The sequence below is a fragment of the Streptopelia decaocto genome, assembly GCF_964273445.1.
Source record: "Streptopelia decaocto genome assembly, chromosome: 4".
NCBI lineage: Eukaryota > Metazoa > Chordata > Aves > Columbiformes > Columbidae > Streptopelia > Streptopelia decaocto.
Window position 1 is genome coordinate 64,839,845 of NC_138658.1, and position 17,065 is coordinate 64,856,909.

General features: G+C 37.0%; 1 protein-coding gene across 2 annotated transcripts in view; it reads left to right on the forward strand.

The window, feature by feature from the left end:
- The window catches only part of STK32B (serine/threonine kinase 32B), a 175,560-nt gene that overhangs the window by 140,116 nt on the left and 18,379 nt on the right, over positions 1 to 17,065 (forward strand). For both annotated transcript variants that reach the window (XM_082051224.1, XM_082051225.1), the window contains 5 exons: positions 5,381 to 5,484; positions 9,993 to 10,109; positions 11,208 to 11,333; positions 15,358 to 15,489; positions 16,255 to 16,319. In XM_082051224.1, coding sequence (XP_081907350.1) covers positions 5,381 to 5,484; positions 9,993 to 10,109; positions 11,208 to 11,333; positions 15,358 to 15,489; positions 16,255 to 16,319 — 544 coding nt within the window. The remainder of the gene's footprint in view (positions 1 to 5,380; positions 5,485 to 9,992; positions 10,110 to 11,207; positions 11,334 to 15,357; positions 15,490 to 16,254; positions 16,320 to 17,065) is intronic.

Consider the following 17,065-nt stretch of genomic DNA (forward strand, 5'->3'; position numbering starts at 1 on the left):
TTTATCCTGTGCTAGTGAACCAAAATATTGTTTGTACTGTGTGCATCATATACGTGTGTGTATATCCATTTATATATATATATATATGTATGTGTGTGTGTTTTCTTTTTGCTCGTTTTTTTTTTTTTTCTTGCAAGATCAGGGACTAATATGAGAAAGGAAAATAATCATGCTGAACCTCTGTTAATGAGACTGAAATCTATTTTCCTATCTATGAAATCTCAGGTGTTACAATAATAAGTATACCACTGAGGTGTATTTTGCTACACAATGGGCAGAGCGTGTCTCTTTGCAACCCCTGCTGTACACCACAAACCTCAGATTCCCCTTACTGATGTGCAGGGTCTCTGCTGAGATCCTGATAGACTACAGAGAGCTCTAGCTAGCCAAATGGATGATTAATGTTGGGGTTTTCATTCTTGAGATATGTTTTGGACATGGCCATGTGAACTTGGTAATAAAAAAAAAATTGAGGCTAAGCCACTATGGTTTTACTTTTTATTTTATTCACAGTTTATAATATTAATAATACTGGTATAGGGCATTTTCTCTCATTGGCAACATTTAGCTACACATGGACAATCAGTTCCTTACAGCTAATTGATCTTGCAAGACTCATTCGCAAGTTATTCCTTAAATATACTGATTTATTAGTATGTAGTAAAGGCCACTTGAAGATGGGTCTAATGCATTGATCTCACTGCACTTTCCCTCTCACCAATTTTGCAAAGTTTCAAAGAAGCCTATGGAAGTCAGTAATGCTTCAAAGTGAGGAATAGCTCTGTAAGCTGCTTAATCAACACTCAGCAGTCGCCCAGGTAGTGGTAGGCAAGTACACCAGGCACTCTTTGATTAGCTTCTTGCTAAGGAAGTGAAACCTAAATCAGTTCATCAAAAAAGAAATGCCACATTGTGTTATTGGGGATTCGTATCAGAGCCACTCCAAGCTCTGCATTTTATGATTTAGTCTGATGAATTATCTTTATGATTAAACCAGTATGCTTCATCAAATATAATAATACTATTCTTTGTGCCAACTATTCCAAGTGATAGGCCTCAAATTGACTATTTTATCATGGACAGCCATTTCAAACTCACCATTGGGCACCAAATTAAAATGGCCTGAATTTCAGAGACCTGGAGCATTTATAGTGTAACTAGAGTTAAGCAATACCTATGAATACTCAGCAGATTCTCAGGAATCCTGCTTAGAAGCATTTTATCATATGTAAAAAATGTCCTTTTACAACAGCAAAAAACAGTGAAAATTGAGTTCTTTGTTATTTGCACTTACATTGATATTCTCTTTTATTTTACGCTCATGAATCATATTGTTAGATACTGATAATATTGCACAAATAGAGTTCAGAATTACCAACCAGATAAGTAAGTTTTGAACTTCATTTTTTAACAGATATTTAGGAAAATATGCATACGATATGAGATGCATCCTCTACATCATTTACAATGTTGATCATCTGACTACTGTGACAATTGCAGTGGGCAGCTATACGTATGAATCAATTCGTCAAAAATTACTCTCTATTTCACAAAATTACTTGGAGCTCCAAGTGTGGCTAAACCCACTGCGTGGGAGTATGGATATTCCAGGAAGCTTTCATGTTCCAGATTTGCTTTCATGTTCAATTTTTTCTAGCTGTTCTACTGTATGGTTTTACTTTAAAGCAAAACAACAGTTTATTTACTTCCCTGGAATCTTTCTCTTGATACAGAAACAGTCTGTAATGATATGGTATTGCTAGACAGATAAAGTGCAAAAGCATCAAAGGACACAGCTCTGAAGAGGATTTATTTTCATTTAGTAGTTGGAAAAACCCCATTAACTGGAAATACGTAATAGGGACAACCAAGGAATGCACTGAAGCACACTTAATTCAGTGCAAAGGTGGGTTGATTTTATGTAATTTTTCAAGAAAGCAGAGCAGATAAACAGTGAAAACGTGAAAGTATGTTATTAAGATAAAAATACACATGTAGAAAAAAAAATTACCCCTGCATTTAAACAGTCCTAAAATTACATTCAGCCCTTTGAAGGTAACTGTGAGGCTGATGTGGCCCCCCATGAAAATGAGTTTGACACCCCTGATTTAAAAGCTGTGCTTCTACCATGCAAAATTCTACTGTCTTCACTCTGACTCTATGTGATAGTACCTACAGCCCTCAACCAAAAGAATCTGCGGGGTCAGACCCTGTATATTTTCCTGAAAAGCCTTTGTTCAGTAGAATTCTCTTGAGAAAAAAAATCTGCAATTCCTGTTCTTACATGCACTTTCTCACTTTTGTTCATGTGAATCAGCTTTTCTATGCAAAATCCTTGCATTTAGGTAGATGCATGGGGGTAAAAAATGTAAGTATTCATCTCATCCTAAAGCTTGTATGATAAAGGAGAGTGTTTGCAGAAAGGGTGCATGCAGCAGAGCTGCTGACCTTACTCCAAGGTGGCAAGCTCAAATCCTATTATCTTTTGAAAAATCCTACTTACAGGAGTCTGCAGGATGGATGTCCAAGCTGAACCTGAGATCAAATTCAAATTTTAAAAGATTACAGATAGTCTATGTCAATAACAACCCTAAAGAAAATCAGTGTAGAATTTTAACTTTCAGATTTTTTATTTGCTTTTATCCTAGGCAGGTTGCATTCACATCATTCTCCTGATATAATTATTTCTTACAGCAAAAGACAATGTTATGTTCTGTATTTCACAGCTCTACTTCTTCAGAGCTTGGCTAACCCCGTCACTTGGAAGATCTGCTGTCTTTCTGTAAAATGATGCTATGTTTCTGAATGAGTGGGCAAACTCCAGAAGTCTGCTGAACAGGCTGGAGGCTTTCGTTTGCATCTAATGTCTCAGTTCAAGAAGGCTTTTAGACACATTAAGTATAAGCTTAGTATGAGGTTGGTACTTAATAGCCTTGCCAAACTGCGGGAAGGTCTTTTGGCCTCAGCAGGTTTGAGATTTCTCTCTGAGAAAAAACTTATATGTAGGATACTGTAAATCATATTGCAGCTTCTGTCAGTCCCTCCTCATCTTGCGAAGCAGGTGCTTTCAGCTGCTTCACTGGAGCTGGCTGGAGGCAGAGAGGCAGTTCAGCTGGACTGCAAATCATCCTGCTAAAGCAGGAGGAAAGGGGCTATCTGCATTAAAAATCAGGAGGCTAACTCTCTGTTTTCTGATCTAAGGATGCCTTCAGCTTAAGGTGAGAAAACAGAGCTTCAAAAACCAGTGCCAGTGGGCAAAAGAAAACATTTTCTGCTGATCTACTTACTGTGGGATGAACTGACCTTGAAGCTTTTAGAACAAGCAAATAAAATAAAAGTGGATAACTCAGTCACTGAATTAACAAAACAGCTGCACCATTCTGGTAATGTTGTAGGTTATATCAATAATGTATTTTCATCTCTACCTCACAGAAATCAGATAGTGGTCCACTGCCTCATTACCATGTTAAAGCTATAAAAGAAAGAGTGAAACCAATATTATACTTATATAGCTCATTAAAAAGTCGACACAGGCTATTTTCTGTAATGAGATACTCTACATCATCCAGGTACAGTGGGCAAAACCCATAACAAGTGTGGTTAAATAAAGCAAACCTTCACTACAAGGTGCTTATGGTGATATTCAAAACATGACTTCAGTGCCTGGTGTGCAGTTTGAGTGCATTGATCCACTAAAGTAACACAAAAAAACATGCCTACCCTTTTAGCATCTATCTATATGATAGACCACAAACATGTAAGTTGTGCCTACACAGATCCCATGCAAAAAAGATCTGAAGTACATATCAAGATATAGCATTCCAAGTGAAGCCATATTATCTGGAGGTGAGGCAGAGCTAACTCAGTGTGATGAATTTTATGCCATTGTTGATTCGTGCCATACTGAATAACAGCACAAGTTTATCTATGCCAGACATCCACTGGTCAGCTACTCTCCAAACTCACATATTCTGGCAAAAATGTTTCTTTAGCTGCCTGCGGTTCTCCTACCAAGTTATTTAGATATGGTCCTGCTGGGTAAAGAGTATAGGGCCACTTTCATTTATTGCTTTTTATTCTACAGATTAGGGTTTTGCCATATCTAAGTCATGGAATAAAAAAATCATCTATTAGGTTTGGCCCTTCAGAACTTTCTGAAGTCAGGTCTGAAGTTGTAAATTGTTAGGTTGCCATCCATAATGCAAGGACTGGAAAAACTCCTCTGAAAGGAATGCCTTTCCTTTAATTAAAGGTTCTTCTCTAAATGCCACACATAGTCAAATCCCAAACTGTGAGTCAGTAGTAAGTGTGACCAGATTACATTATTCATTGCAGCATGCCCATTAGCAAGCGGTGCAATGGTAATCAGGTGGTAATGTGGTGCATTAGACTCGGTATCAGGGCCAGAAGAGGCTCACACGGCAATTGCCATCTAGCATGATGTTACAGTTGGTGATAGTGTTGTTTAGAAAATCCTCAGGGAAAGTGTTGTTTTGACAAAGTGTACTGAGATTCTACTGTGAAATAATTAGAAAAGCATGACTGACTTTTCATATCGTCTCTCATTTATAAATGGGTTTCTGAAGAAAGTACAGTGGCATTATTTAGTATGTTTTTCTTGCTGAAATTAGCCAACTGGATCCTTGTTTTGAAAAGATTTTTTTTTCCCCATGAAATTCACTACTTTATTGACAGTGTGTTTATTTCCATTCGTGACAGAGTTTCTTATAGCATACAATCAGTGTCAGGATTTGTATTTAATTACCATTTTCCTATATTGAATACCTTTAAAACCCATCTGACTAATTTTTCCAAATGTAGAACAAGGATCAGATTTACCATATTCAACACCTGTATCAATTAAAGTTACACTTCAGTTCAGTAATTCCCCTCCTAATATTTATTTTTATTTACATAAGATATAAGGAACGAATTGTTCACCATGAGGGTGGTGAGGCCCTGGAACAGGCTGCCCAGAGAAGTTGTGATGCCCCACCCCTGAAAGTGTTGAAGGCCAGGTTGGACAGGGTTTTGAGCAACCTGGTCTAGTGGAAGGTGTCCCTTCCCATGGCAGGGGGGTTGGAAGATGATCTTGAAGGTCCCTTGCAACCCAAACTGTTCTGTGATTCTATGAATCTATGAAAACTTAAATGGACCAGGTAAGAATTAATGTATAAAGTCATTGACTCTTGAAGAAACCTGACCAGTGAAGGTCACTAGTGACCAGCAAATCAAAGCACTGAAACTGCATCCTGAAAATTCTGTGCTTACAAATGTATTTCATTCCAGTTAATTGCATCCTTATTCATTTTTTTAGCTGATGCATCATCTAACCTTGGTATAATGCTTTTTGTTTGATTTTATTGATTTTTTTTTTTAGCTCCGGAAGTGTTCCAGGCATTTATGGATGGAGGTCCAGGATACTCATACCCAGTAGACTGGTGGTCATTAGGAATTACAGCATACGAACTACTGAGAGGCTGGGTAAGAATCATGAAGTTTTTTTGTTATTTAACTAATTGACTGACAAAAGTGCCAAAGTTCGTAGTGCCCCTGAGTGCACCATTCATGATAAAATTTGAGTGGACAAGGCTGTGGTTGAGGTTAGGAATGCTGTCCTGGGTCTTTCTCAAATGGAAATGTTTTTTGGGAAAGTATCATCCCATTCTCAAATATGTTATGAAAGTTTTCCTAAGTTTGTCTAAGGAAAGGCATACTGGTTTAATGTCTTCTCCACACTGCTGAATTTGAAACAATGGTATTTTTTTCCAAATAGAAGTTGAGTTATTTCAGACCTTATTATGTTTTTTATTCTTTTGGCTAATACCTTAGAAGTCTTAATGTAATATCCTAAGATGCTTGGCCTAACTTCAGAAAATGCTTATCTGCCAGTGCAGTTATTACTTATCTAATCAATTATGTGAATAAGCTTAATGAAAAATCTTCCTGAGCATGGTCAAACGTCACAGAAGATAATGGAAAATTCTTTTCCATTTTGGTTCAAAGGATTGAAGTTAGTTGCTTGAATATTTGCTATTCCCTATGGAAAACAATAATTTAGATACTATTTCAGGATAATGATGTAGCTAAAGTAGCTGGTTGTTGCTGGTTTGTTTTGCTTTAATTTTTTATTCTTCTTTTGGAAAGAGGAATTTTATTGCATTGCAGTATGCTGGTTTTAAGGCGAGAATATTTGTTTTCCTATGACATTAACACAGTACCACTACACTGTCCTGCTAGGCACTTTATAATGTGAGACAGTCCATCTCACAAAGATCTCACAGTTTCATGTAAGATGACAGACATAGGAAACTAGAAAAAAGAACAATTATTATTCCCATTTTTAGATTGAAAACTACATTTCAGAGTGTCTGCACATTGTTATTTCAGAAGCTACATTTTTCAAAGGCCTAAACCTTGGCCAATCTATTTTTTATTTCCAGAGAAATGGCAAAAGTCATGCTCCTGATACAAAGATCTCTCCCATGCTAAATCTCAATCTCTGCTGACAAAATCTTTAAAAAACAGAAAAAAAAAAACTTTCAAATTTTTCTCTACCATCATTCTCAAAAATTACTGAGTTTTTAAGCTGACGTTCTTTTCAGGATGGAAAATTTAAACCTGAATGGTTAAGATCTGGCAGTGATAAGCATATTACATTCTCAACAGTAGTCATAGACGGTAGTATGAGCCGCACATATAAAAAATTAAAATAACATCCTGCTGGTTTTGTATCAATCCTTTTACCAATGAGTATCTCCAAGAAAGAAGCAGAATGAAGGAAAGCTGAACCCCCAAGAAAATCACAAAAGATATCTAGTCATTTTCATAAACGAAAAACTGTATAGAGTGGTATCTATTTGCCCAGATCCATAGTCTTTTCTAAATAAGTCTGTCTGGCTACAGACAAACCAAAGCTGAGATGGAATCAAATTTTTTTTGAGATGAAAACATTGCCATCTGTCCATGCTCCAGTCAACCAAGCCAGGTGCTTGTTTTGTCCTAAAGAGCAGCTCTTGCCTTTTGAGCAAGCCAGAGGGTGGCTTGGCAGCCCATGACTTTGTATGGACTGAGAAAAGTTATATCCTTTTCCTGAATTGTATCCCTAAATTTTTCTAGTCTAGACAAGGCCTAAACTGGCAGGAGTGATTACAAGAGAAGTAGTGGTGGCTTGAGGAAACATATTTAACCCAAGGCATGTAGCTGTCTGCAACAGCCACGAGCTTTGAAGCTCCATCTGCTGCTGCAATCCTGTGCAGATGGCTGCAAATCAGCAGCTTGTGCCTACAAGGCTGCAAGCTAAGCCTGCAGGCAGGCAGCCCCTTGCTCCTCCGTGCTCCCACAAAGCTTTGTTCCATGGTGAGAAGGGAGCCCCGCTGTCCCGGAGCAGAGGGGTGGGTGCTTGGTGCAGCCCAGCGCTCCTCCTGCAGCAGCCCTGGGGAAAGAGGTGAATTTTGCACTGGGCAGAGCGTGCCAGAAATGTGACTTTCTGCAGTTGGAGCACGGTGTATGGTCATGCATGGAGAAGGCAGGAGGCAAGCAAGGAAGGAACAATAAAAATGAAGAGCATTAGAAATTTCCACCATTTTCCACCTCTGAGCCGTGCATAGCGTTGTGGCACTGCCTGCCCGAATTCAAGAGGAGCTAAGTAAAAATGAGTTGCTTTTTGTTTAGCTGAAATTTTGTTTTTATTTGCCTCTACTGTTATCAGATGGAAGAGTCCTCAGAGGAGGCTCAGGGCGCTCAAGGCATTGCAGCCGTTCTCATGCCTTGCTCTCTACTGCCAAGGCGCTGTTGGAAACAGGGCTGGAGCTACACAAGCAGGCTGCATCCAGTACAGAGCTGTATGGATCACCTTTTGGTTATGCACAGTAGTGCTAGCATTTCCCACTATGTTGCAGGCACTTTTCTCTCCTCAGCCAGTTGCTAATAAAGGACCTAACAACCAAAAAAAGTAAATTTATGAAGCAGTGCATCAAACACTGATCTTTTCCCCAAGCCCATGAAATTAAACTGTATGATGCAAACCATAACATGTCAGTCTGTTCCTAAGCTACACACAATTGCTAAAATGTTCTAATAACCGCATATATCACCCCGTTAACAGAGATAAGGTGAAAGAATGAGGTAGTATGTGGGAAACCTGGACTCTGACTTTCACTGTGATATGAACAGTTTACAACAAATTTTGGTAAAACATCATGAATAAGAGCAAAACAGATATTTTTCCTTTCTCACAAAATAAAACAGATGGGATCTCACCATCAAGTGGATTGAATAGCTGAAAAAACATGGAAGAAATTAGTGTGAAGGACCTCAGAAGACCAAGCTTATAATTTCTTTGATATTTACAGTTCAAAATAAATAAGTACAATATTACAAATCTCTGCAAATCTCAATTTAAAAAAAAAAAACAAAAACCAAACAAACAACAAAACATAACCAAAACCAAACCTGTAGAATATTAATAAACTTTAAAATAAAGTAAGGGTTTTTTTTTAAGGATTTTTCCAGTGAGGAAAAAGATATGTACAGAAGCATCTTTAACAGCAAAACTTCCTTATTTTTATTCTCTTTTTTTACTTCTCTCAAAGATCCATTATTCATTAATGTTGCTGTTTTTAGAGCTAAATCACAATTTCCAATGATTGGTATAAATTCTGTCTCGATGATCATGTTGGTCACATTATTATATCAAGTCTAAATCAGCAGCAGGTTACTTTGTGACAACAGACCAAATGTTAACCTTTCATTTTTAATAGCTGTTTTATGGCAGCATTACCACAGGTAGGGAAAAGCATAAAGCAGACTATTTCAAACGACAGTTTTGAACCTGATTCAAGAAAATTATGGATTCAGAGCGTACATTTAGGTCCTGTTCAATTCATACAGACATCATATAACTGAATGGCAATAGACTAAGTGAATGTGAATCAAAGCAAAAAGATTTAAGCAATTCTTGGATTTATTTTTAGAGCATCCCAGTGCCTTGGAATGGACTTGATTTCATATACATGCTCAAAGTTAAACAAGTACATCAATCTTCTTAAAATAAGGATATTTTCTAGACTTTTATCAAGAATGGCTGTAATTTACTATCAGATTAGATAGTAACACTCAGAAATATTCTTAGATTATAATCTTGTACCAGTACACAGTAGCAGGAGTCAAGGGATGAGTCATTTCTTACTGAAGGCAACATGTGTGTGCCCTTTGCTGTTGAGGATATTGGATTAGAAGGTAAATCTGTATTGTGAGTGAATTATATGCATCAGTTTTCATAGTGCTGCTATGATGGCATTTGGCTGCAGATCTCACACCACATTTCACAGATCTGTCACCTGCTGGGTACAATTTACTTCACAAGCACTCCTCACTCTATTCTTGTCTAAAATACACCAACACAGAGTTTCATTCTCACAGCTTGCTTCACAAATACAAGTCTTTAAAAATATGTGCACAATAATTAATAAGAATATAAATGAGTAAATTTTAGATTTCAAAAAGGGCAAAGGAGAAGGATTGGGATGTGGAGTCTACTTTTTACTGTGCTTCTTACACAGATTTTTGGTAAGCATTTTTTAATTTCTCTGTCTACTACTCAGTAACATCAGGATGACAAAGCTCCTTTCAACCTCTACTTTTCCATTTTGTCAGTTTACATCACAAGAACATTCTAGTATTAGAAGTAAAAAATAGTAAATAATTCACATTTCATATAGAATGCCCTAGAAATAAAATTATTCCGACATCTCATTTGAACTGATATTTCTTTTCATGAGAGAAAAATTTGCAGAGGAAATACATCTGTGATTAATTACATCACTTATAACCAAAGAAAAGCACATGCAGAAAGAAGGATTAGCCTCAAAATTGTTATGTTTTGGTGGGTTTGATTTTTCCATCCAAAATACTGAGCTCAGGAAAATGTGAATTGCCTACACTGTTTTATCTATCCTTGCTGACTTGATATTGATTTAATTTTATCCCAGAGGCCCTATGAAATTCATTCAGCCACCCCCATTGATGAGATACTCAACATGTTCAAGATAGAAAGAGTTCACTACTCATCTGCATGGTGCAAGGGCATGACAGCATTACTGAAAAAGGTAAGAAATTACAAACACCTTCTGTCCTCACTTTTCTCCTCTTCCAGGAGACACTCCAACAATGCAGAGGCATCAGGTAAGCACACAATTAGCTAGTCAAAATTTCAAGAATAAGAACACAGTGCTTATTCTTAGGTTTTTCTGAACGTGAGCAGTGCAGTATTTTCTCTTGAGAAGGTGGATAATCGTTAGTCTTAGACTCAGATTTTTTGTGGCCTCAAAGAAACAGAAATCTAGTGTTTTTCTTTATTTTAAAGCTGATTCACTAGTGATACCAAAATTTTGGGGATCAATAATCCCCATTTGGTGCCCTGGTCCCATTCTCTCCAGCCCTGGTTGTGCGTGTGGGAGAGAAAAGAAAGGATCACTCTGCCCTCTGAATTTCTGCTGCAGTTTCCAGCCAGGGAGCTTAGAAATGAAAAGCTCTGTATCTCTACCTGTCCCATGTTGCTATAGTTGCAACAATAAAAGTCGAGCCACTTTGCTGTAAATGTCACTAAGCTACAAGACAGAGTTCTTTCTGAATGCATCATGACCCTAAAATTCTCCTTCTTCCTAAAATCCCAGTTATTTGTTTGGTTTCATTTTCTGGTAATACTGCAAGTATCATATACCTCTTTTAGGTATTTCAGGTCTCCAGTACTGATAATGTTAGAGAACGTGTGAATAGAGCAACAGAAGATCAATTTCCTTTGCATCTATTTTTGATAGATGGAGCAATGAGGTGGTTAATTTTAATTGCTGCCAGGATGTTTCCAATAAATTAAAGACAAAATACAAATTGTTGGGTGGCATTGAGCTGTGATGTTTCATGTCATTTGGACTCTTGTGCATTTGTAAACAGACTTTTGTTATTAATACAATAGACGAAATAATACAGTTCATGCCTGCAACAGCCATCTGGTGGCAATTAAATTATAGTCATATTCTACGAGTTATTACTTTTATTTTTTTAGATTGGGGCTTCTAGGAGTTGTTAGAGGGTTCCCTAGCCATTTTCTTGTTCTAAATTGTTTATCATACAATTTATGCATGTGATACGTGTACTCTTTTATATGGCACCTGATCCCTTAGAAAATGCCTTGTGCTTGATCACAGCTCCTCACTAAGGACCCAGAGTGTCGACTTTCAAGCCTTACAGACATCCAAAGCTCTCCATACCTAGCTGATGTCAACTGGGATGCTGTTCTAGAGAAAGCTGTGACCCCAGGCTTTGTTCCTAACGTAAGTCGATATGCCAGGTGAACTGCGTTTGCAAATTCTGACTTTAATTATCACTGGCATTTTACTTGTTTATGCTTGCATTTGTTGCTCTTCAGCGATTTATTTTTCACAGGAGTTTTACTTTGGATTCTGCTTTTATTTACTCAGTCACAGCTAAGAGAAAATTTGGCCCATTTCATTAGATCACAACAAAAACTAATTAACTTTGGTTCACTTTCTGTTCCCTTTCAAATGAAAAACATTTTCCAGACTTTGCGTTTCAGCTATTAGAGCAAATGATTGTCAGAGTTAATTCTGAGCCAAAGAATACCAAGATTGTTGCTGCTCTGAAAGTTAGGCATCTGAGTAACATTTGCAAGACTCTTTAACATCCCAGTGTGCTGTTCCTTTTTCATTTTAAAAATACTTTTTCAAAAGATTGACCTATTTCCTCTGTGATAATTTCCTACACTAAAACATTCAGATTATGTGAGGGAATCTGGTGTGTTTTGTTTTTTTTTTTTTTTGTAGTTCCATTTTGTTGTTATTTGTGGGGTATTTCTGTTTTGATCATTTGTAAGTTGAATGGATTTGAGGGTCTTGCATAAAAAGCGATGACTCTAGTATTAACATATTTCTCCACTTTGTTCAGTCATACCGCACCAAACAATAAATTTGTAGCATACTAAGGATTGTTTATATACTTTAATCCAATTGTGAAAAAGATGAGGAAGGGGGAATAACCAGAACCTGTCCTCATCTATGTGCACATTGGAGTTCTAGCTAAATCTGATGGAGACAGGATCCAGCCCTGCAAAAGGGGAGAAAGGGAAGGCATTGCCTAATGGAGCAAAGGCAGCCAACTGGGTTGCCAAGACAGCAGTATTTGCTGTGCTTCTTGGCACCTAACCAGAGCCTTTCCTGGAAGCAACATCCCACAGGAGAAGAAAGCTGTGTGTGAGCAGGCTGGACTTCCCTCAGGGAGCTTGTGGAAAGACCAGGAATGCAGCAGGTAACCAGCACAACAGGTGAAGAAAAAGACAGCACCTCTTGGGCACTCCACAGCAACGTTCACTAGGAATGAAATGCCTTCTTTTCACATTTTATCTTAATGTTGGTGCAAGCTGGAAGCATCTACCAAACTGAGGACAGTACTCCTTCCCTCTTATATACCCAACTAATGTGATGTGTGCCACTCTCGTAGCCCTGTCTCCTGAGCAGCGAGGTACAGTAGTCTGGCTGTAGTAACAGGACTGAATAATGGGACTATAAGTTTTCCACCTCCTGCTGGCTTACATCCAGCCTTTCTAAAGCTGGGACACAAGAGTATGATGGTCTGCATTAGGCCATAGACCAATATAACCTAGTCCTTAAATCACAGTTCTCATGTGGCTGTTTGATTCTTTCCACCTGGACTTAAATTGATTTGAGGGTATCTTACTCCTCAGAGAGTATAGGTAAGTTTCCTGACTTCTTAAGGACAGAGAAGAAAGTAAATTTAAATGTAATTTCAAATGCCATTTGAAACCTATGTGTCTTGTACCAGCTCTGCTAGCCAAGTGGCCTGTCTCTGTGGCTGATGTTGACAACAGTGAAAGTAATGGAAAGTATGAAAAGGGGAAGTTCTCCTGAAATACTTTGAACTGTCTACCATTAAACATGTGTCCAAAGACAGCTATTCTTGTCACGTTTGGTTTCACCTCATTCATATTTTGGAGGAAGTATATTTTTAGGAGGATTTACAAAAATATGACTGAAGAGAGTTAATTAGCTCAAATAAAATTGTGGTGTTAAACACATGGAAAAGGAGTAAAACCATAAGACATCTTGATATCCTAATTTTCCTCATTTTACAACTGAAGAAGGATTATGAGAGGGAAAACCAGTAAATCTAACAGCCAAAACGGTACAGAAATTCAAAGATTATGATTGGGGTTGGAAGGGTCTGTTTCCCAGGTGTTGCTGGGAAAATAATATTCTAGGTTTAAGAGAAGATAGGAGTAAAAAGTTCAATTTTTTTCTACTTGAATGTGAAAGTCCCATTACAAGTTCTACATTTCAGGGCAGAAGCCTACACTGCAGGGTTTGTTCCACCAGGTCGATCAAGCACGTTAGGAAAAACAGTGACAAGGCGAGAGGCAAAGCACCTTTTCTAGCACAACACTTCTCTATATAATAAACTTTGATGTTTCATGACACCAGGTTTGACCAGGCAAAGAACTTTTCTCTCTGTTGCCTGTAGAAAACCTTTCACTTACTAGCTTCCTGGATTTCAGGTGAGAGGGTGAGTTCAGAACAACATGCGCTGTCATCTGGGGAGAGTTTTATAACTACAGAGTTTTATAACTTTTTGACAGCTTGTTGTTACTGCCAGGAGCTTGCCTGACTTCTGCAGGCGAGAAGGCACAAGGGAGGGCTGTGGTAGGAAGGTCCCATTGTTTAATTTCTCCCTGTGTATTTTGATTCCATAAACATCATTTTTACTTAGCTAGTACATGTGTTTCTTTATGGCTTAGCTAGTTTCTTTATATTCATCTTGAAGTCATAAATGGTTAGCTGTTTTTTTGTACTGTTAAGTATTTTATAAAGAAAGCAAGAAATTAATTAAAATAATTTGATTTCATTTTTATAGCCTCCGAATTAAATTGATGTATTTTTTAAGTGCTCAAACAAATCTTAAAATTCTACATGCTCAAGAAAGGAACTGATATTGATCAAACATAAAGAATTCTTTATTTATAAATAAACTATAAACCTCCATTAATAAAAAACAAATTTTAATGAAACTGTCTGGAATGCAGGAAAAGGCGTCAGAGAGCTTATTATACTTAGAGTATACAGACTTTTCTAGGAATAAAAATGATAGAGTGATCTCTAAATCTAATGTTTAATTTTAGGACACCATAAGTTATACAAGTGGTTTCTGCTGTGGCTTTACTGCTTAGTGTCTTTGGTTACTAAATAATATCTGCCATTTGTATATGACTTCATCTTAGTACTTTCACCTTGATGGTGATAATAGTGTGATCAAACCCTCAGAAGTTCCAGAGGAAAACAGGATGCTTTTAAGATCTTCCACCACACAATTCAAATTGTTTGCAATTTTTTTTTAAATACTTTGAGAGAATGAGAAGGAGAAAGGAATTAATGTTATTCTGACTACAGGAGCAGCAAAACACTGATCCAGTAATTAGGATGTCAAGTAGTGACTTTCTAAAGATGTATTTGGTGCAGCTGAACCATAGATTTTCTGGCCATGCCCTTACTCTTAGCCCTAAATAGGAGAGGAACAGTTCATCCTAAATGTTGTCATTAAATGTTTTTACTGTACTAATGAATATAAATAAAGAAAAAAAAATCTCAAGGCATAAAGTATGTTTCTGTAAACTTTTATGCTGAAAAGATCAAGAATCAAGAACCTGAAAAGAATTAAGGAAGAGTCTGAAAAGAATCAAGGAAGGAAATGACCATATAGAACTGGTGTTTCCAATCATCCCACTTAAAAAGAACTTCCTGAAACAATAAAGAATCTTAAGGTTTGGCTCAAGCATCACAAATTGAAATAAAAATGGAGAATCCAGAATATTTAAGTAACATAAGTAATGGGTAAGAAAAAAGTATAATAGATCCATTTTTTTTTTATATAAACCCTGCTAATCTAAAAAGGCCTGCTCCTTTCTTTGTTATTCTAGATAGGAGCCAGGTAACTGAACCCACCTGCAACTCTTCAGAAAATCAGATTTTAACAAGTAAGATCTTAGAGCTATTTCCCATCTCTCCTGCACTATTCCAGTTACCACTTAGGTTTCACAGCACTAACCAATATTCTGATAAAGTCCCTAGGCTGGATTAATGTCACTCACTGGGTCGCTCTAGGAATACATATGTATATAAGTAGGAAGAGGATCCTGGCCTAAAAAGGCATTTTTGATTTTATAGATGTGGTTGGGAAGCTGCATCATTATTAATGTTATTAACACTTGCCAGGCAAACTAAAAAACCACAACGATGCTTCAAAGCGTAACTTTGAATCCTTTTGTACCAGAAAGGAAGACTGAACTGTGACCCAACATTTGAACTTGAAGAAATGATTTTAGAGTCCAAGCCCCTCCATAAAAAGAAAAAGCGACTTGCCAAAAACAAATCCAAAGATGGAGCTAAGGAAACCTGCCCATTGGTAAGTTGGGGACTATGGCTGAAGTCAGTGACACTTCATTTACACTCTTTAATGGAAAAACTCAGTTAAGTTCAGTTTTATCATTTCTGAAAAGAGATTTGACCTGTACATCTGTCATTTTACGTATAGCAGAAACCATTTCCAAAGCAAGATGAAAATATTTATTTAAGTCAAATAGTAATGGCATGTTTAAGTTGTAGTCATTTTTAAGATTCTTACAGATGCTCATTTAAAGTGTGAAAAAGTGTTGTCACTTGACAAATATGCTTCCTACACATGGACAGACAGCTATAAGGAGTATTTATCTGCTGCTATTACCAAAAATGAAAAGTATGTAGTGAAAGGCTTATCTTTTATAAATGTTTTAAAGTTGTCTCTTGCAATCTTGACTAATGTGTCCCACATAGAAAGACACATTGTTTAAACAGTCTAAACTTCTGAGAAGGTTAAGAAATAATCATTTTCCAGAGTTTAATTTTCATTTCAGTGAGGTTTTATAAACTTTGCTGCTACTCCTAATTATTTTGAATGCTTATGCAAAATTTTTTTCTTAGAGCTATCAGATGTAAAAATCCTCAGGAATTCTTTGTGGGTGACTTCTTCCAAAAAGAAAAGATTAATTGCCCACTTTTGAAGAGTTTTCAAAACGCTTTTTGATAGTATTCATTCATATTCCTTTTTGTTCAGTATCGTTCCTGTTGTTGTGATTGTTGTCTATGATTTTCCATCTTTTTTTAATCAACCTATTCATGCTGTTTTTCAAAGAACGTACACCTGCAGCAGTGCTTGGAAACCGTTAGGAAAGAATTCATCATATTCAACAGAGAGAAGTAAGTGCATTTCTTAATATCTGTTTAGCATTTACTACTGAAATTAATTTGAGAACTGTGGTTTTTTCTTTCCTCCCACTGTAAGGAAAAGTGATCAATGATCATAGCAGCAGGGTCTAAAATGCTGGATTTCCATTGATCTTTCTCCCCCTTACAGTCTCTGGTGTGATGGTTTTGTAGTTCTTCCACCTCTGAAAGCAAACAGAATTGCTTGTGGTGAAAGTATGTTAGAGAGATAGGGTAAATGTCACCAAGGCTCTCCAGAGAAATTGTTAGCAATTAAGCAAAGCGAATACAATAAAAGGGGCTGCTTTTTCACTATTCAAACAAAACCAAGAGAAGCGCTAACTTATGAAATTGTAATGGCATGAACTAAAGTGTTCTGACTTGGAAACTCTGTTCATACTTAACTGCCATAAAAGAGTTTATTTCAACAATAGTTATTTTAACAAAGCTAAATATTGAGACTATTATCAGACATGAAGCAAGTGCTTCATAGTCTAAGCCTCTGTCAAATTCCTTAGAAACACAAGTCTGAATCCCAAGGATGTCAATAATCTTCCTGGTACAATTAACACACTGCATTCTGCATAGTTTACAGTGTGGGAGTTGCAGCCACTATGGGCTCATTAGTATTAATACATATATCTCATAACGGGGAAGCTTTTTTTGTCTTTGATCAAATTATTGCTTTTCATCCAAGTATATTCAGTGGTTTTATTTGACCTAATTATAGCTGTAAGCCT